This window comes from Oryctolagus cuniculus, chromosome 19, assembly GCF_964237555.1.
Source record: "Oryctolagus cuniculus chromosome 19, mOryCun1.1, whole genome shotgun sequence".
NCBI lineage: Eukaryota > Metazoa > Chordata > Mammalia > Lagomorpha > Leporidae > Oryctolagus > Oryctolagus cuniculus.
The window spans coordinates 34,036,174-34,055,639 of record NC_091450.1 but is presented as its reverse complement, the minus strand read 5'-3'; the positions used below and the strand labels follow the sequence as shown (position 1 = coordinate 34,055,639).

At 72.3% G+C, this 19,466-nt stretch overlaps 2 protein-coding genes across 9 annotated transcripts; both read left to right on the top strand.

Annotated features, from left to right (window-relative positions):
* Positions 1-1,013: 1,013 nt before the first annotated feature.
* On the top strand, positions 1,014-4,682 carry MCRIP2 (MAPK regulated corepressor interacting protein 2). Its single transcript, XM_051842181.2, has 5 exons — positions 1,014-1,171; positions 1,253-1,382; positions 3,328-3,455; positions 3,657-3,758; positions 4,396-4,682. Exons 1-5 carry the CDS (start codon positions 1,120-1,122, stop codon positions 4,464-4,466), a joined length of 483 nt encoding a protein of 160 aa, XP_051698141.2. The 5' UTR covers positions 1,014-1,119; the 3' UTR covers positions 4,467-4,682.
* A 544-nt stretch (positions 4,683-5,226) lies between these two features.
* Positions 5,227-19,421, top strand: WDR90 (WD repeat domain 90). Of its 8 annotated transcripts, none has more exons than XM_070064176.1 (38): positions 5,227-5,435; positions 5,519-5,695; positions 5,781-6,030; positions 6,112-6,226; positions 6,310-6,377; positions 6,563-6,666; positions 6,753-6,947; positions 7,101-7,169; positions 7,443-7,553; positions 7,630-7,772; positions 7,852-7,909; positions 8,793-8,911; positions 9,375-9,536; positions 9,633-9,763; positions 9,830-9,946; positions 10,481-10,716; positions 10,818-10,957; positions 11,060-11,190; positions 11,599-11,729; positions 11,959-12,120; positions 12,208-12,336; positions 12,517-12,748; positions 13,130-13,282; positions 13,467-13,597; positions 13,873-13,972; positions 14,140-14,261; positions 14,378-14,537; positions 14,626-14,816; positions 14,900-15,068; positions 15,148-15,259; positions 15,384-15,555; positions 17,865-17,987; positions 18,088-18,262; positions 18,346-18,476; positions 18,551-18,694; positions 18,772-18,891; positions 18,971-19,055; positions 19,163-19,421. In XM_070064176.1, the coding sequence occupies exons 1-38, from the start codon at positions 5,259-5,261 to the stop codon at positions 19,399-19,401; spliced, it is 5,484 nt and encodes a 1,827-aa protein (XP_069920277.1). In that variant the 5' UTR covers positions 5,227-5,258; the 3' UTR covers positions 19,402-19,421. The 8 variants fall into 8 exon arrangements, with proteins under 8 accessions (XP_069920277.1, XP_051698152.2, XP_069920273.1 ...); XM_051842192.2 differs by having other exon boundaries at positions 6,310-6,407; XM_070064172.1 differs by having other exon boundaries at positions 9,633-9,946.
* Positions 19,422-19,466: the final 45 nt, after the last annotated feature.

Here is a 19,466-nt window from a genome sequence, read left to right as displayed (position 1 = left end):
TCGCTGCGTTCCAGAAACTTCCTCCAGCCGTCCCCCTCGGCAGGGCCGAGTGGACCTGGCTCGTGGTGGGGGGGTGACGCCAGAGCAGCCGGCCAGCCAGGCCCTGGGGGCCTCCGGGGCACCCCTCTGCGGGCAGAAGCCCAGCCCGAGCCCAGCCTCGGCTGGAGGGTCAGGGCACAGATTTTAGACCTGCAAACCCAGCGAGGGCGGTGGGAAACTGGGCCTCCTGCATCTTGGACCTTAACCCTCAGCATGAGCTTCTTCCGGAGAAAAAATAAAATCTCTGTTGATGAGATTGACAGGGGCCGGTGGAGAAGACGCCTTGTCCTCGCTGCCCTCTGCGGGGTGGGGCCTGGACGCCGTCCCTGCTCCCTGCTCCCAGGGTCCCTGGCCTTGGTCCAGTAGGTCGGAGAGAACAGGATGGAGAGCTGACCGGGACAGCCCGGCCACCCTGGGTCCCAGGGAGGCCAGGAGGGAGGAGGAGCAGGTGCAGGTCGGGGGAGGGCTCCTCCTCCAGTCTGGCCACCCCACTGCTTTCCAGGTGTGCAGGTGCCCACAGCAGCCTGAGCGCCCTTGCTGGACCCCACAGACCCTGCACGTTGACAGTGCCCTGGGCTGTCAGCTCTCAGCAGGGGGCCCGAGGCCGCGAGCACGGAACCCCCGGCTGCGGACAGCTGGCGCTGCGGGCCGGGACGGGGGTCTCTGAGCAGCCCCTGCCTGGGAGGGGTGAGGGTACCGGCTCCATCCCAGACCCGGAGGAACGCCCCGCCCGGCCCGGGCCGCCCTCGGGGCTGGCAGGGGCCCGACCACCCACAGCCGAGTCCGGGGGCCGAGCCCGCGGTGGGCTAGGCGGACGGAGTCTCCCCGGCGTCCGCACAGACGCCCGCAGCTCCGCCCCTGGCCACGCCCCCCTTGCCCCCGGCTCTCCGCGAGTGGCCGGAGCCCGCGGGCCCTTTAAGGGCCGGGGGGCGTGGAGCGGACCCGCCCCCTGTCGCCGCGCCGGCCCCGCTTAAAGGGGCCGCGCCCTCTGCGCCCGCCAAGTGCGAGGCAGGCGGCGGGCGCGGGACTGGCCGCTGCGCGTGCGGGCGAGCGCGTGGGCGGCGCGGCGGCCACTCCGCCATGTACACCATCACCAAGGGGCCCAGCAAGCTGGTCGCGCAGCGCCGCACAGGTGCGCCGGGCCGGGGTCCGCGCCGGGCCGGGGTCCGCGCGGGGACCCGCGGCGGCTGACGCGCCCTCCGCTCGCCCGCAGGTCCCTCGCAGCAGCAGGTGGAGAGCAGACTCGGCGAGCTCCTGAAATGCCGGCAGCCCGCGCCGCCGACCCTGCAGCCCCCGCGGGCGCAGCCCTCCGCGCAGCAGCCCGGACCCTGGCCCCTGTCGAGGTGAGCGCAGTCGCGGCCCGGGGTCACCTTGAGCGGAGGCGGGAGGGTCCCTACCACGTGCGAGCACCGCGCGCCGGCGCCCCACTTCCGCCTCACCTGGCCAGGCCGGGGCCCGGGCAGGTGGGCGCACAGCACAGCCTCCTGTCGCGTGAGCTCGGAGGAGGCCGGGCGACCTTGGGCTGCGGCGCCCAGACCCCCTTTGGAGCCGCTGCTGTCAAGGTCTGCGAGCTGCCCGGGCGCGGGCCCTCAAGGTCTCGGACTGCGTCCTTGCGCAGCTGGGCGGGGAGCGGTGCACGTGTTTGCCCCGGGCCTGCCAGGCAGCTGCCCTTCGGCGCCCTTCGCCCGGGACGCCCTGGGCCCCGGGGCGCCCCGTCCCCGCAGCAGAGGCTGAGGCTGCCAAGGGCGCGAGGCCGCCGCGCCCGGGCCGGCTGAACCTTTCCCTTCCTTGGCCCCGTCCCGCGGGCGGTTGGAGTGCTTACTCCCGGCCGCGGCGGACTTTGCTCTGGCCCCGCCCGGGTGGGGGCGCTGCGCAGGGGCCCAGCGGCCCGGGACCCCCTGAGGCAGTGGAGGGCGGGCAAAGGGCGTTCGGGCCCGCACTTGTTCCCGGTAGTCAGATGCCCCGGGCGGGGGCCTCTGTCCTGCTCTCTGGGGAGGCTGCCACACACCACCCAAGCCCGGAGCACTGTGGCCCAGGGCCAGGTGCCCGCCCTCCTGCCCTCCGAGACCCCCTGGCTGGGGAGGGGAAGGGGGGGGTCTGTGGCAGAGTTGGGGGAGGGCCAAGGCCCTCTTGCGCACCTGTTTCCGTAAAGGCCAAACCTGCTGGGCAGGGGTGCCCACCCCCACCAGTGGGCCCCCACGTGCCCCTCCATCCCTTATGGGCCACTCCACACCAGCTCTGCTTTGGCCCCCATCCCGCCTTTCACCCCCCACCCCCCTGCTGACCGGGGACCCGTGGGGCCGCTGCTGGCAGTGGCCGAGGCCGAGTCGGGGCAGCAAAAAGCCGGGACGGGCAGGGTGGGCCCCGTGGTCTCCTGACCCGGGAGAAGTGGCGGCAGCTCCTGTGTGGCCAGGCAGGGACTGGGCCGTGAGGTCCCGACCGTTGCCCCCACCCGCAGACATGACCCGCAAAGCTGCTGGACTCGAGGCGGGCGGGTGGCCTGCCTCGCGGGCCGTGGAGGGGACGCGTGTCCGGGGCGCACACTGGGGCCCGGGCGTCCCCCGCAGGACGGAGCCAGGCCCTCGGTGCAGCTGCTTCCTGCGTCTCCCCGAGCGCCCCGGCCTGCAGCTGGCAATGGGTCGGGGTGGGGGTGCTTTCCGAGTTGAGGACGGAGCTTTATGGCGAACCCCGGCTTCACAGAGCACGCAGGCCGGGGAGCCCCGCCCCCGCCCGGTCTCCCCTGCGGCCCTCAGACCCCTGCCGGCCCCTCAGGACGCTCCTCTTTATTGTAGTGGCCCTCTCAGCTGAGGAGGAAGCCAGAGCAGCGCTGGGGCACCTGAGCCCAGGACGCGAGCAGGACTCCCGGCTCCCACCTCCTGCTGTAGGTGCGGCCCCTCCCCTCGCAGGGCTGAGCTGGCTGCCGCTGGCCGGGGCGGGCCCAGCGGCCCCCTGGATGTCACGAGCTGCCACGCGGGTGGGGGGCCATCTCGCTCCGCGGGGAGTGGGGCCAGGCTGCAGCCACTCTGCCTCTCAGGGGCTGCCCGGTGCCCAGTGCTCAGCCGCCGGGGGGCCTGGGGGCAGCCTGGGAGAGGGACGGACCGACAGAGACCACCCTGCTCCCACGACCCCGAGAAGCTGTGCCGACAGAACCGGGGCCCCTCCCTGGCCTGCATCGCCCACCTCCCTCAGGGCAGGGCCGCAGGTGTGGCCGGAGCCGCGGGGGCTCGGGGCCACCGGACAGTGGCCAACCCACCAGGTGCCGACCACATGCCTCTTCCCCTCCCGCAGTCCGGGGCCCAGGCTGGTGTTCAATCGCGTGAACGGCCGGCGGCCCCACGCCACGTCCCCGTCCCTGGAGGGCACTCAGGAGACCTACACGCTGGCCCACGAGGAGAACGTCCGCTTTGTGTCCGAAGGTAGTGAGGGGGCGGCCTGGGCCCCTGGGGCTCCTCCTGCTGCAACCCGACTCCCACGGCCGCGGGGCAGGCTCGGCTTTGGCAGGCGGCCAGCTCCCTGAACACACTGCTCACTCCCTGTGCCGGGCTGGAGTCCAGGGTGACCCCGGGTGCGAGGGGCTGCCGGGGGGCCTGGCTCGGCTGACTGCCCTACCCCCACAGCCTGGCAGCAGGTGGAGCGGCAGCTGGACGTCGGCCGGGCCGGGGAGCGTGGGCCCAGGCCTGTGCAGTACGTGGAGCGGAGCCCCAACCCACGCCTACAGAGTGAGCCCCTCGCCCTGGGCCCTGGGCCTCCCCGCCCCCTCTGACCCTGACCCCTGCCCACAGGGTAGCTCCAGGGGGTGGGGTGGGGGCTTCCTGCTGGGGTGGGGAGGGGAGAGGCCCACCTGGGCCAGGGTCACCTTCACTGCCCTGCCCCCTCTGACCCTGACCCCTGCCCACCGGGTAGCTCCAGGGGGTGGGGTGGGGGCTTCCTGCCGGGGTGGGGAGGGAAGAGGCCCACCTGGGCCAGCGTCAATGACACTGCCCTGCCCCGCCCCCTCTGACCCTGACCCCTGCCCACGGGGTAGCTCCAGGGGGTGGGGTGGGGGCTTCCTGCTGGGGTGGGGAGGGGAGAGGCCCACCTGGGCCAGCGTCAATGACACTGCCCTGCCCCGCCCCCTCTGACCCTGACCCCTGCCCACGGGGTAGCTCCAGGGGGTGGGGTGGGGGCTTCCTGCTGGGGTGGTGAGGGGAGAGGCCCACCCGGGCCAGGGTCACCTTCACTGCCCTGCCCCCTCTGACCCTGACCCCTGCCCACCGGGTAGCTCCAGGGGGTGGGGTGGGGGCTTCCTGCCGGGGTGGGGAGGGGAGAGGCCCACCCGGGGCCGCGTCACCGCCCAGCCTTCTGCCTCGCCTGCAGACTTTGTGCCGATTGACCTGGATGAGTGGTGGGCGCAGCAGTTCCTGGCCAGAATCACCAGCTGCTCCTAGCAGCCGCCTGGGAGGGCGCGCGGGCCCCGGCCCAGCCACGCGCCGGCCACACCTCAAGTGCCAGCATCCGTACTCTTGCACCTCTGTGCCCTGGCTCCGCCGTCCTGGGCCGCCTGGGGCTGGGGCTGAACTGACCTCGATCCTGTCCAGCGTGCACAGGGACCAGCTCTGGAGCCGGCGGGGAGGGGCTCCAGGCTAATAAAGTTGAGAAAGTGCCTTCTGGCGTGGCCTCTACTTGGACGTGGGGGGGGGGGTCCCCGCGACAAGGGCCCGTCCATAGCCCTGGACTCCAGGTCTGGCCTGGCTGCGCCACGCGGCCCGGTCCCCCTGAGGGCTCGCTCTGCCCAAAGTCTGCGGGCCCCAGGCCACCCCATCCGGCCCCACTCCCACTTCTGCTGCCCGGGCCCTGGCTGGTGCTGGGGCCCGGCTTCAAGTGCGGTCCAGGTCAGGGGCTGCCGAATGCCCCAGCCCCGGCGGCAGTGCAGTGTGGGGCCCTAGCATGACGGGCGGCGGCGGCCCAGGGCCTCAGCAGTTCCTGCCCAGTGCGGTCCCCAAGGCCTCCGCCGGCCGGCCGTCGGCGCTGGGCTGGCCACTCGCCAGCCACCGCGCGGGGAGGGCGTGGCCGGAGCAGGCACCCCCCCTCGGGGCGGGGCCTCGGCGGCGCCGCGCGACCACGTGGCCGGCGGGAGGGGCGCGCCGTTGCCGGGCAACCGTTGCCAGGCGCGCCGTGCGTGCCGTGCGCGTCGTACGTAGGGCGCGCGGGCCGAGGCGGGAAGTGCGAGTGGCGGCGCCATGGGCCCCGGGAGCGGCGCGCGGCCGGCTGGGGGCGCGGGGCAGCTCGCGCGGGGCCCCGGGCCCGGCGGGTCCGCGCCCGCAGCCTGGCAGCACCCGTTCCTCAACGTCTTCAGGCACTTCAGGGTGGACGAGTGGAGGCGGGCGGCCAAGGAGGGCGACGTGGCCCTGGTGACGGTAGGCGGGGGCGGCGGCCGCGGGGTCCCGGCGCGCTCCTGGGGCGCTCGGGGCCTGTGCCGGACGCCGCCTGCCGCCCGCAGGACAAGACCCTGAGGGGCGCCGTCTACCGCATCCGCGGCGCGGTCTCCGCCCGCAACTACATCCAGCTGCCCCGCCCCGGCGCGCAGCCCCTGGGGCTCACCGGGCGGTACCTGTACGTGCTCTTCCGGCCGCTGCCCGCCAGGCACTTCGTCATCCACCTGGACGTGTCCACCGAGGTGCGGGGCCGGGCCCGGGGCCGCGCGCCCGCGCCCCCGCGCGCGCCGGGCCCTCACCGCCGCGCCCGCTCCCCGCTCCCCGCAGGACGGCCAGGGCGTGCGCGTGTCGTTCTCCAGCCTCTTCAGGGAGGTCAAGTGCACGGCGACGTGGCTGCAGTTCCCCTTCGCCTTCGAGGCGGCGGCCGCCGGCGCGCGCTGGACCTGCCTGCAGCTGGACCTGCGGGACACGCTGCTGCTCCACGGGCGCCGCCGCTACGGCCACCTCCGGGGCGTCCGGCTGTGCGCCAGCCTGCTGGTCAGGAACCTCTACACCAGCGACCTGTGCTTCGACCCGGGTGAGGGCTGCCCGCCTGGAGGCCCCCGCACGGGCGCCGCGGGCTGGGCGGGGCGCTGACCCCGGCCGCTCTTCCCCGTAGCTGTCACCGTCGCCGAGGCCCGGCGGGCGAAGCTGCCCGTCACCCCCGTGCCTCGGGAAATGGCTTTCCCGGTGCCAAAGGGGGAGAGCTGGCACGACCGCTACCTGCACGTCCGGTGAGCCGCGGCGGCCCCTGGCGGCCGGCGGGCGGCTGGGTGGGCGGCCCGGCCCCGCGCTGAGCGCCTTCCTGCCCGCCCAGGTTTCCAAGTGACCGCTCCGCAGGGCCCTCCGAACCGCCTCGGATAAGCTGCTCCCCTCCCGAGGCAGGTGGGCCTCGCGGGGACAGGGCAGAGTCAGGTGGGGGCCCGGTGCCGTGCAGGGGTCAGGAGTGGCCCACGCGTCTGGGCCCCAGGCCTCCCGGCCGCAGTGGGGAGTGCTGGGGTCTGGGGCGCTGGTGGTGGTGTGGCTTCGGCCAGCCTGCTGCCCGCCCCCGGGCGTCTGCTTCCTTGCAGCGACCCTGGGGCCTGTGCCGCAGCCGTTCCCTTGCCTGGGGGGCCTCGGCAAACCCGTGCAAGACAGCGCGTCCCCTGTGGTGCAGAGCGCCAGCCCCGCAGCCGTGAGTGCCCGTCGCCCCCGAGCCAGGGCGGGGACGAGGCAGCCCAGCTCCTGATGGGCGCTTGTGTCCCCCCCCCCCCCCCGCAGCCCCGCCGGGCGCCCTCAGGGCCCAGCCGCCTTCCAGAGCACAGCTCGTCCTGCGGAGGCTCGGAGGTGTCCGCTGTCGGTGGCCCTGAGCCCTCGGCCTCCGCGCAGGCTGCCGACCTGCACACGGTCCCCGGTGACGGCCGCCCCTGTGCCGCCGCAGAGCCCACGGCCGCCCAGGACGCCAGCTCCGGAGAAGTGAGCGCACTCCCAGCGGGCGGGGCCGCTGCACCTGCGTCCACTCTGGGCGGTGTTCAGGGCAGGCCCCTGCGGCCTCCCTCCCAGCACGCCCTGGCTCCCCGGAGGCCCTGCTGCGGCCGGGGTCCTGGCTCACCGTGCGTTCCGTTGCAGTGGTCCCTTCCAGACCCGGTCCTGAGGCTCAGGGGTGTCGTCGGCTTTGGGGGCCACAGCACCAAATGGGTGAGGGGTCCCCTGGCTGCTTCCAAGACCGTCCTGTTGGGGGGGAAGGGCCGTGTCCCCGAGGAGGCCCTCATGCCCCGCCCCACCTTCTCCCTGCTTCCTGGACACACGCGGGCTTTTGTTTGAGTGCACGGCTGGGCCCTGACTGGGAGGCCTGCCTGGGTCGAAGGGGCAAAGTGCTTGCGGACGCTGTGGGTGTGGGTGAGGCGGGGTCTCCTGGGGAAGACCGGGGGTGGGGGTGCTGCCGGTGCCAGCCCCGGCTCCGTGTGCCAGGCCCTGTGGACCAGGGACGGGGCGGCTGTCGTGTACCCCTGCCACGCGGTCATCGTCGTCCTGCGCATCCACACCATGGAGCAGCGCTTCTTCCTGGGCCACACGGACAAGGTGGGTGCCGCGGCCCCGGCTGGCTCAGGCGCGCCTGCGGCCTCCCTCCACGGCCTGCCTCCCCCTGCCTCCCCAGGTCTCTGCCCTGGCGCTGGACACGGAGGGCTCGCTGCTGGCCTCGGCCCAGGAGCAGCCCAGCACGGTGCGGCTCTGGGACTTCCGGGCCGGGGGGTGCCTGTCCCTGCTGCAGAGCCCGGTGCACAGCACCTGCTCCCTCAGGTGGGCCCGGGGGCGGGGGCGGGGCGGGGCTGGGGGGGCCGGGCCGGCCGCGGTGCTGACGGCTGCCGCTCCCTCGCAGCTTCTCCGAGAGCGGGGCCCTCCTCTGTGGTGTGGGCAAGGACTGCCACGGGAGAACGGTGAGGGCGGGCGGGCGGCGGCGCCCGGTGCTGTTCCTGTCGGGAGGAGGAAGACGTGGGGTGCGCAGCCTCTGTCTCCCGTCAGAGGTCCTGGCGGTGCCCGGCTCTGGCTTTCGGCCCCAGCTTCCTGCCGCTGTGCGCCCTGGCAGGAGCGCTGATGGCTCGGTGCTGGGGCGCCCACGTGGTAGACCGGGACGCGGCTCCCGGCTCCGGGCTGCAGCCTGGCCCAGCCCCAGCTGTTGGCATTTGGCGAATAAACCAGTGGGCGGGAACTCTGTCTTCACCTGTCTCAGTAAATGTAAACTTTTTTGAAAACAATTCATCTGTTTTGAAAGTCGCAGTTACAGGGCAGGCGTGGGTAAAGCTGCCGCCTGGGACGCTGGCAGCCTCTGGGCGCCTGACCGTGCGCTGGCTGCCCCACTCCCGACCACCTCCCTCTGTGGCCTGGGAAAGCCGTAGAAGACGGCCCAAGTGCCGGGGCCCTGCACCCGCACGCGAGACCGAAAGCGCCTGGCCCAGCGCTGGCCGCTGTGGCCATCTGGGGGTGACCCAGCGGGTGGAAGGTGTCTGTCTCTCCTCCTCCTCCTGTAGCTCCGCCTCTCAGGAGAACGAAGAGAAGAGTAAGGTTTTTTAAAAGCCCCAGACAACTTCGGAAGTGGGGGCGCCCTGCCACGCCCCCTTCCTGATGGGGGCCCCACGTGCTGGCGCCCACTCAGTGGGCGGAGCCTGGGAGGCGGCTCTGCCACACGGCGCTCCTTCCGCTGTCCCCCCACGGGACCCCGCGCCCCTTGGCTCCTCACAGTCGGGCAGTGTTGGCTCGGGGACCCGGCAGGGTCTCCCGGAGCCGCGGCCAGCCGCCCAGGATCTCGGGGGCCTGTTGCAGGTGGTGGTGGCCTGGGGCACAGCCCAGGTGAGCCTGGGTGGTGACGTGGTTGTTCTGGCAAAGGCGCACACCGACTTCGACATCCAGGCCTTCCACGTCGCCCCTGCGGATGGAACCCGGTGAGTGGCAGCCCCCACCCCCGCCCGGTGCTGTGGCCAGGGCTGAGCCCTTGTTCCTGCTCTGTGGGTGCACGTGGGTGCCCGTGTGCGTGTGAGTACATGTATGTGTGCGTGTGCACGTGTGTGGGTGCCTGTGTGCGTGTGAGTACATGTATGTGTGCGTGCACATGCGTGGGTGCCCGTGTGCGCGTGCACGTGTGTGGGTGCACGGTGGGTGTCTGTGTATGGGGTGTGTGGGTGCCCGTGTGCGTGTGAGTACGTGTAGGGGCGCGTGCACGTGTGTGGGTGCACGGTGGGTGTCTGTATGGGGTGTGGGGTGCCCGTGTGCATGTGCACGTGTGTGGGTGCACGGTGGGTGTCTGGGGTGTGTGGGTGCCCGTGTGAGTACGTGTAGGGGCGTGTGCACGTGTGCTGTCTGAATGTGCGTGCGTGCGTGGGGCCCATGCCTCCGTGCCTCCGGCAGGATGGCCTCGTGCGGGCGGGGCAGCGTGCGGCTGTGGCGGCTGCGTGGCGGGGCGCTGCGATCCTGCCCGGTGGACCTGGGGGAGCACCACTCGCTGGACTTCACGGACCTGGCCTTCGAGCAGGCCCAGGACAGCGGCCGGGAGCCCGCGGCCCGCACCCTGTGAGCGCTGCCTTTGCCTCGCCTGGCCTGGGTGGGCCCAGCGCCCCGAGCCCATGGCTCACCTCTCCCGTCCCCTCCCGCCCCCTCCCGGGGCAGCTACGTGTGCAGCCGCAGCGGCTACATCCTAGAGGTCGACCTCCAGCGCCTGGCCGTGCAGCGTGCCCGCCGCCTGCTGCCCACGCACACGCCCGGCAGCCCCCGCTCCCGGAAGCAGCCCTTCAGCTCAGGTAGGGGGCGCCCGCTGTGCCGGGGGAGCGGCTTTGAGGCTGCGGCGCTGACGCCCCGGCCCCCAGGCCCCGGGGTCGCTCTCAGCAGCCTCAGTGTCTCCGCCGCCGCGTGTGCCGTGGGCTCCGAGGACGGCTACCTGCGGCTCTGGCCCCGGGACTTCTCCTCAGTGCTCCTGGAAGCGGGTGAGTGCAAGTGCCCACGGCCAGCCCAGGGCGGGGCAGGGGGCGGGAGGCTGGACCTGGGGCCCCGGCATGGGCAGCACCGTGCCTGCGCTGGACAGCAGGTGCCTCTGGAGCCCTGGGGTGCGCCAGTGCCGGGGCTGCTCACACGCGGGGCGGGGGCCGGCGGGGAGCCCGGGGCTGCTCATGCAGGGGGTGGGGGCCAGCGGGGAGCCCGGGGCTCCGGGAAGGCGGGGTGGGGGCCGGCGGGGAGCCCGGGGCTGCTCACACGCGGGGTGGGGGCCGGCAGGGAGCCCGGGGCTGCTCATGCAGGGGGTGGGGGCCAGCGGGGAGCCCGGGGCTCCGGGAAGGTGGGCAGGGGCCGGCTGGGAGCCCGGGGCTGCTCATGCAGGGGGTGGGGGCCGGCGGGGAGCCCGGGCTCCGGGAAGGCGGGCTGGGGGCCGGCGGGGAGCCCGGGGCTCCGGGAAGGCAGCGCTGGGCTTTGTCTCAGGTGGAAACTGAGCAGCTGGTGCCCAGCTGACCACGCCCTTTGCACAGAGCATGAGGGCCCGGTCAGCTCGGTGCGTGTCAGCCCCGACGGCCTGCGCGTGCTGTCCACCACGTCCTCGGGCCACCTGGGCTTCCTCGACATCGCGGCCCAGGAGTACACGGTGCTGGTGCGCTCCCACGTGGCCCCGGTGCGGGGCTTGTCCGTGGAGCGCAGCCGGGGGCAGCTGGCCACCGTGTCGGCGGACCACTCCGTCCGCATCTGGGACCTGGCCACTCTGCAGCAGGTGAGGGGTGGCGGGTGTGGGCCCAGCGGGGCCCCGGGTGCGTCCTGGCCACCTGGAGACCTCTTGTCCGTTGGGGTCCTTCCCCGTGGCCCCGCCCACAGCTGTATGACTTCACGTCGAGCGGCGAGGCCCCGTCCACCGTGGCCCTTCACCCGGCCTGGCCGACCGTCTTCTGCGGGTTCTGCAGTGGGGCCGTGCGCGCCTTCAGCCTGGAGGCCCCCGAGGCCCTCGTGGAGCACACGTAGGTCCTGGCGGGGCACGCGCGTGTGCGCGGGGTCAGGGACAGTGTCCCCCCGGGCTGCCTTCCCGGCCCGGCGTCAGTGGGCTGCTGTGTGTGGCACAGGCATCACCGCGGAGCCGTCACCGGCCTGGCCGTCACCCCCGACGGCAGCCTCCTGTTCAGCGCCTGCGCCCGCGGCACCCTCACCCAGTACAGCTGTGCCGTCCCCCGGTGCTGCGTCCTCCGAGTGGCAGGTCAGGCCCCCGGGACAGCAGGCCGCACCCTCACGCTGGGGCCGCATTCGCAGCCCCGCGCGGCCGGGTAAATGCTTCAGGGAGAGGCCTTGCTGTCCAGGGCCCCGGGGAGACAGCCCCCAATGCCAGAGGCCAGCCGGGGCTGTGTCCTTTGCTCCAGGAGGAGATGGGCAGCTGGACACAGGGCCTCTGCCCCCTCCCGGGGCCACCAGAGCCCAGGCCGATAGAGTGGTCGCTGGGTCACCCCAGCCCTGGAGAAGTCCCGGCTCTCCCGGGAGTGCTGGGCGCCCACCAGCGTTGTGGCGCCCTGGCCTCTGATGCCAAGGGGCCACCTCCCTGGGCTGGCGCTCCCCACAGGGGCACAGCCCCACCCTGTGTGTGCTCTGACCCCCGCCCCCACTGCCACAGCAAACGTGGTGTGCCCAGACGCCCACCCGAGCCCCAGCATCCTGGTGGTCAGTGGGGACAGCCACCTGCTGGCTTTTGTGGGCCCCTCCAAGCACGCAGTGACCGTCATGGACACGGCCTCCCTGGACAAGGTGCGTCGGCAGGCTCCTGGGTGCAATCCAGCGCCCCTTGGCTCCACATGGGTGGGCCCGGGGTGGAGTCTCAGGGGCCCTGGGCAGACCGGAGGAGGGGACACGTCCACTCCTGGGGCGCCTTGGCTCCCACAGGGCAGGGGAGGGGCACTGGGGGGTGCTCCCGATGGCCGCCGCCCTTGGCTCCGCTGGGGGCTGAGGCCCATGGCCACTTGGTGCTTCTCCCCAGCTGCTGCAGGTCGACGTCAGTGCACTGGACCCGGCCGGCAGTCGCCTGGACTCAGCTGTGGCCGTCTGCTTCGGCCCCGTCCCCTCAGGCCACCTGCTGGTGTCCACGTCTTCCAGCAAGGTCATCGTGCTGGACGCCACGTCGGGCCGCACCCTCAGGAAGGTGAGGCCCGGGGCCGCAGGCCCAAGACACCCCACAGCCTGGGGCACTGCGCCGAGGGCAGCATCTCCCAGAAGCGCTCTGTTGCAGCTGTGTGGCGTCCACGCCGTGGCCTGTCCCTCCCTGGCCCTCAGTGAGGATGCCCGCTTCCTGCTGACGGCCGCTGGCCGGGCAGTCAAGGTGTGGGACTACTCCACCCAGGCCGGCCCTGACTGCCAGGTGGGTGGTGTGGACAGGCGGAGGGAGGCCTCAGCTGTGCCCGGAGGCCCAAGGGGTGGGGTGGGGTGGGGTGGGGCAGGGCGTGGGGGAGGTCAGAGGTGGAGGGGAACCCTGGCCAGGCTGCGCCTGCCGGGGGACTGGGAGCCTCGCGGGGTCCCCAAGAGTGACGGCCACTCCTAGGTGTACATTGGCCACTCGGAACCCGTGCAGGCCGTGGCCTTCACCCCCGACCAGCAGCAGGTGCTCAGCATAGGGGACACCGTGTTCCTCTGGGATGTCCTGGCAGCACCCCCCAGGCAAGTGCCTGCCCTCAGCCGTGTGCGTGCCGGCTGCGCACCGGGCCCGCCACGCACCTGTGCTTCCTCGCACAGCAGCCCAGACCCGCGCGGGACGCCGGCAGCCCGTGAGGCCGGTGAGTGCCTGGTGGGGGTGGGCGTGGAGCTGCTGTCCCACGGGCTGCCCCCCAGCACGCCCTGTCAGGTCTGGAATGCCGTGCAACTCCCTCTGGCCCCTGGCCCAGGCACGGGGCCGCTGCAGGGTGCGGTGGCCCAGCCCAGGCCGCTGGGTCTGGCGCCTGTTGGCACCCCTGGCAGGAGGCACTTGTGCCGTCTTGGGCATCCCGCTGTGGCTGGACATCCGTGCTGAGCTCCCCGAGCGTGGTGCTGGTTAGGGGGCAGGGGTCCTGGCTGGTCTTGGGAGGGTCCACTGGGCAGGGGACCTCACAACAGGTGCTCAAGTGGACGGCCTTGGGGTGGCGTGGGGCCAGGGAGTGCGGCTTCTCTCCTGCCCCCAGGCACGTGCCCTGCCTTGGATGAAGAGAGCCGCCGTGCAGAGGGGGCACCCAAGACCCCAGGCCCACCCGTGCTGGCAGAAGAGGAGGCCGGCGGGGCTGGCGACGGGGCCGTGGAGGCTAGGAAGGACTCCCCCAGGCCCCACAGCCAGCTCAGTAAGCGGTGTGGCTGGCTGGGTGGGCAGGGATGAGGTGCAGGTGGCGTAAGGGTGGTCAGGCGCACCCCTGCGTGGATGAGCCGAGCCTGCAGCCGCCTGGTGCAGCTCCCGCTGTCTGTTGGGGCGGGGACTCTGCCGAGGGTTGTCTTGTGTTCCGAGGTCACACGGCTCCTTCTCCACAGCAGGTGGTGCCCAGAGCACCCGGACAGCGCGGGCCCGGCCCCCTGCCCACCTGGATTCCTGCACGCGCTCCGTGGCTCTGTGCGAGGCCTCCACGCTGGCCAGGGTTGTCCACGGACCCCAGCCTGCCGAGGTGTGTGGGTTTGTGGGAGCCTGCCTCTCCCCAGTGGGCTCCCCAGGGCCTCTGCGGGCCGGCAGTGATTCTGGCTTTGGGGACCTGCTGCCTCCAGGGGCACCCTCCATCCTGCACTCAGTGCCGTCCGGGGCACAGACCGGGCCTGGCAGTCCTGCTGAGCCCAGGAGCCCTCCCTGAGAGCCTCACGGGCCTCGGCTGCCCGGGCTCCCGGCACCCCAAGCTCTGGCTCCGCCCCGGATGCAGGCTCGAGTGCCGCCTCTGCTTCCTCACAGCGCCTCCCCCCGCCTGCCGGGAGAAAGCAGCTGCAGCTGAAGGCTGTCGTGGGCTACGGTGGGAACGGGCAGGCCAGCGTGGTCTGGAGGCCGGACACAGGTAGGGCGGGGCGCAGCCTGCACCCAGCCAGGCCGAGGGGCAGGAGGTGAGGGTCCTGTCCTCGTAACACCACTGGCACTCCGGCCTGCGTCCCTGGGAGACTGCCGGGGGACGGCAGGTGCCCGGGGTGCCGTGACCGGGGTCCTGTCTCCCCTCCCTGCCTGCAGGCTTCTTCGCCTACACGTGTGGCCGCCTGGTGGTGGTGGAGGACCTGCATTCCGGCGCCCAGCGGCACTGGCGAGGCCACCCCGAGGACGTCGCCACGCTGGCCCTCAGCCACGATGCCCAGGTGCCTGCCCCACCCCCCGGCTCCTGTCCGAGCTGGGCTGTCACCACTGCACACGGCAGCAGGTCGCGTCTCAGCCTCCCCTCTGCTTACCGCTGCCCTTCCCCTCCCACCCTCAGGTCCTGGCCTCTGCCTCGGGCCGTGGCAGCGCGGCCGCCGCCTGCCAGATCCGCATCTGGGACGTGCCCGGGGGCCTCTGCCAGCAGCTCCTGTCCTCGCCCCACTCAGCCGTGCGCGCCCTGGCCTTCTCGCCGGACGACCGGCTCCTCGTCACCCTGGGTCAGGGGACGGGGTGGGGCGGGGGCGCGAGGACACAGGAGCCTCCCTGGGACGCCAGCGCTGACCTGGCGCCCCCTCGCCTCTCCAGGGGACTGTGGGGACGGCACCCTGGCCCTGTGGAGCACAGCCACCTATGAGCTCCTGCTGTCCACGCGCCTCCGGGAGCCGGTGCACGCTGTGGCCTTCAGCCCCTGGGGAGCCGGCGAGCTCGCGGGTGTGGGCCCAGGCACGGTCACCTCCTGGCTCCTGCGGCAGCACGGGACGGACGTCGGCCTCCAGGTGCCAGGCTGCTGGCCCGAGTGCTGGGGCTCGGAGTTGAACTGGGGACGGGTCTGACCTGCAGCCGCCTTCTGCCCGACCAGGCTCGCCGAGATCCGGTCCCAGAAGAGGTGGGCGTGGTGGAGCTTACCTCGCTCTGCTACGGGGCCGCACCCCTGCTCTACTGCGGCTCCAGCTCCGGCCGGGTCTGTGTCTGGGACACGCACGTCGGCCGTTGCTTCCTGGCCTGGGAGGCGGACGACGGCGAGATCGGTGGGTGCCTGGCCTGGAGTCTGGGCCGCCGGGCGGTGACGGGGGGCCGCCGGCTCACCCCCCCCGCCCCCGCCTCCAGGAGTGCTGCTGTGCTCGGGCTCCAGGCTGCTCAGCGGCAGCCACACGAGGCGGCTGCGCCTGTGGGCCGTGGGGGCCGTGCTGGAGCTGAGACGCAAGGGCTCGGGGGCCAGGTGAGCGGCTGCGGGCTCCCCCCTGCGCCACGCTCCCCCGGGCGGCTCCGGGGAAGGCTGCCCCTAGGCCACACCTGGTGCTGGCCGGGGCCCCGCCTCAGCCTGTGTCCTGCCCTCCCACCAGGTCCAGTTCTGTGTTCCTGGAGCACGAGCTGACCCTGGACGGGGCTGTTGTGAGTGCCAGCTTCGACGACAGCTTGGACATGGGGGTCGTGGGCACCACGGCGGGCACACTCTGGTACGTCGGCTGGGCCGAGGGCACCAGCACCCGTCTCGTCAGCGGCCACAGGAAGAAGGTGAGCTGGCCAGGCTGTTCGAGGAGACACAGTGGGGTGTCCACCTGGACAGGGACAAGGCAGGGCAGCGAGACGAGCTGGGTGCGCCGGACCCTCTGCCTTGCTCTGGGTCCAGTGGCGCAGGGCCCGTGCCGAGGTCCTCAGGCGGGGCGCTCGGAGCCCACGCGGGGCCGGCAGGCCTCGGGCCTCGCCTCTCTGCAGCTCTCCCTCGGAGCTGACCCGTCGGAACCACAGCACCTGCCTCCCACGCAGGGTGCCGGCTCCACTGCTGCTGGGCCCGCCCTGCTGGGCCCCTGGGAGACTGCAGGCCATGGCGAGGGCTCGGCCCCGCCGCCCACGTGGGAGACCCGGGTCGAGCTCTCGGCTTCTGGCTTCAGCCTGGCCCGGCCCTGACTGTTGGGCGTTTGGGAGACAGGCAATCTCTGTGTGCCTTTAAAAAAAAACAAACAGGTAGTTTTATAATTCAGTTAAGCGAAGTCACGTCAGATCTGGGTCCAGTTCTGGTCAGGGTCTAGGGAGTCCTGGTGGCATTCTGCTCCCATCGGTCAGCTGTGGCAGGGTTGATCAGGGCCAGCTTAGCCTCCTGGAGTTGCTGTGTGGCCACGGCCGCGGCATGGGCAGGCTGGCCGGGGGAGGTGTGGGGCTCGGCGACCTGGAGTCGCCGTGTGGCCGTGGCCGTGGCCGTGGCGTGGGCAGGCTGGCCGGCCACAGGCCCCGGGGGAGACGGTGGTCACTGCGGGGCTTTGGGACCAGGTTTCCAGTGTCGGAGCCGCCGGCCAGCGGGTGTTGGGCTCTGGACGAGCGTGTGGGTCCCGTGTGTGTGTGTGTGTGTGCGTGTGTGCGTGTGTGCGTGGAGGTTGGGCCTGTCGTGGGCAGGGTTGTTCTTGCGGCGGAGCAGACGTGCGAGGTCAGGGTTGTACCGTGTTCCCCGCTGGGTGTGGGCTCCGTGGCGGTGTTGAAGATGGAGTCGCCGAGGTCAGGGTTGTACCGTGTTCCCCGCTGGGTGTGGGCTCCGTGGCGGTGTTGAAGGTGGAGTCACCGTCCTTCTGAAAGGCAGAGCAGGAGCGGGACGGAGCGTCTGCACCAACACCCGCCTCGCTCACCCCACGGACACCTGTCTGCCCAACACTGCACAGCCAGCAGGGTCAGCGCTTGTATCGTCCCAAGGTGGTCCTGCCCGGGTCCCTGGCAGCCACTGACCCCACTGTCTGGATGTAGCCATCCGGACCCTGCATGGAAGTGCAGGCGCGAGGCTCCTCCCACTGAGTCCTTAAAAAAAAAAAAAAAAGATGTGCTTATTTGAAAAGCAGTTACTGAGACACAAGGAATCTCCATCCGCTGGTTCACTCCCCAGATGGCCACAACGGCCGTAGCCGGGCCAGGCCAGAGCCAGGAGCTTCTTCCAGGTCTCCCGCGTGGGTGCAGGGAGCTGGATCGGAAGCGGAGCACCCACGCGGGAAGCTGGCTTAGCAGGTGGTGGCTTTACCCGCCACACACAGTGCCGGCCCGAGCGGTGTTCGCTGGCTTCTCCGAGGCAGTGCGTGCCACAGCCGCGCTCCTCTCTGCAAGACACTACTCCACCGTGGGTGCCCCACGGTCCTCCCCGCTAGCGCCCCAGGGGACTCCTGGGGGCAAGAAGGGACACCCGGACCTGGCACCATGGTCCAAGTCCCACCGACGTGTCCCTTGTCCTCCCTGGCCGAGGCGCCTACGGCTCCTTTGTCCTGAACTGCAGACCCCCAGTGCCGCGGCGACACCACTGCAGCCGGAGGGTCAGCCTGCCCGGACGCCCGGGACTGCGGCCAGCTCTCCCCGGGGGCCCCCGGCTGGTGGCGGGCCTGGCAGGATTCTGCAGCCACTCTGTCCCCTGAGGCCCCGGCTGGTGGCCGGGCCTGGCAGGATTCTGCAGCCACTCTGTCCCTCGAGACCCCCGGCTGGTGGCTGGGCATGGCAGGACTCTGTGGCCACTCTGTGCCCTGAGGCCCTGGCTGGTGGCCGGGCCTGGCAGGACTCTGTGGCCACTCTGTCCCCTGAGGCCCCGGCTGGTGGCCGGGCATGGCAGGACTCTGCGGCCACTCTGTGCCCTGAGGCCCCGGCTGGTGGCTGGGTCTGTGCTGCCCCGGGCCTGGCAGGGGGACTTGCCCAGGTGGAATGTGTCTTCCCCAGGTGGAGTGGGCGGGGACCGAGCCGGCTGGGGCAGGAGACGTGGTCCCATGACAGCTGGCCCTGGAGGCTGGTCCCTCCTCTCTGCCCAGGGCTGCGTGGGCCCGGGTGGCATCCTGGGGCTCAGCCCAGCCACGGTCCTGCAGGTGACCGAGGTGGTCTTCAGCCCCAGCGGGTGCCACTGTGCCACGTGCAGCGAGGACGGCAGTGTGCGGGTGTGGTCTCTGGCCAGCATGGAGCTGGTGATCCAGTTCCAGGTGCTGAACCAGGTACCCGGGGCGCCCGAGGGGGTGGGGCCCTGTCGGGAGCGCGCAGCTGGCGCCGCCCTCACCTCCGCCTCTGCTGTGATGTGCCCGCGGGGGTCCCCAGAGCTGCCTGTGCCTGGCGTGGAGCCCCCCGTCCTGTGCACGCGCAGAGCAGCAGCGGGTGGTGGCGGGCTATGGCGACGGCACGCTGCGGGTGTTCAGCCTTGCCCGCACGGCCTTGGAGCTCAAGATGTGTCCCCACCGGGCCGCGCTGACAGCTGTGGCCTTCTCCACGGACGGTGAGAGCCGGGGCGGCAGGCCGCTGGGCGCCGGGCCAGGTGCTGGGGGCCTGCGGCCTGACGTGGCCTCATTCCACCTGCAGGTCAGACCATCCTCTCCGGAGACGAGCTCGGGCTTGTGGCCGTGAGCTGCCCCCGCGCGGGGCTGACATTCCGCGTGCTGAGTGACCATCAGGGGGCCCCGATCTCTGCCCTCCAGAGCACCAGCCGTCAGGTGAGGTGGCCTGGACAGCCGGGGTGGGCGTGGCCTGGGCAGGAGGCACCCGCACCCACACCCCTTCCCTGCAGTGTGGAGACGTGGGGGCGGAGGGCACGGACCTGTGGCTGGCGGCCAGCGGGGACCAGCGGGTCAGTGTCTGGGCCTCCGACTGGCCACGGGACCACTGTGAGCTGGTGGACTGGCTGAGCTTCCCAGCGCCGGCCACCCTGGAGGTGAGGGAGCCCTGGGGGCGCCTGGGGGGTGGGGGTTTGTGGGCTCGTCGGGCACAGCATGCCTCACCCCTGCACAGGCCCCAGGCCGCCCGCCGCCCTGTCTTGCTGCCTTCTGCCCCTGGGACCGGGCACTGCTGGTGTGCGTGGGCCTCGGCGTGCGCAAGGAGGTGATGCTGTACAGCCTCCGTCAGAAGCAGGTGCACCTCGCTGCCGCCCGGGAGGGGGCCCCAACGGACGGGCGCCGAGGCCTGGCAGCCTCACGCTGTCCACTCGCAGGTGCTGGACAGGATCCCGCTGCCGTGCTCCGCCGTGTCCCTGAGCCTGTCTTCCGCGGCCCAGCTCATGGCCATCGGCCTCACTGGTGAGGGCTCACCCCTGCACCCTGGACACCTGCCCTGGGAGGCCTCCGTGCAGGGAGGGCGGGCACCAGGGACGCTGCCAGGGCTGGCCTGTGCTGTCTGCCCACAGGGTGCACCCTGAGGCTGGTGGACTGTGCCTCGGGCACCAGCCAGGACTTCGCTGGCCACGACGACTCGGTGCACCTGTGCCGGTTCACGCCCTCCTCCAGGACGCTCTTCACCGCGGCCTACAACCGGATCCTGGTGTGGGAGGTCACTGAGCTGCGGCCGCGTGGCCAGGACAGGCTGTTGGCGTGTGCAGAGGGCCCCGTGCCAGTCGGGGCCCCGTCTGCGCCTTGTACAGTTTAAATAAAGTGGACGTTTGCGCATTCCTTGTCCTCGGGCACCTCTGGCAGCAGCGGTGTCCGGCCGCG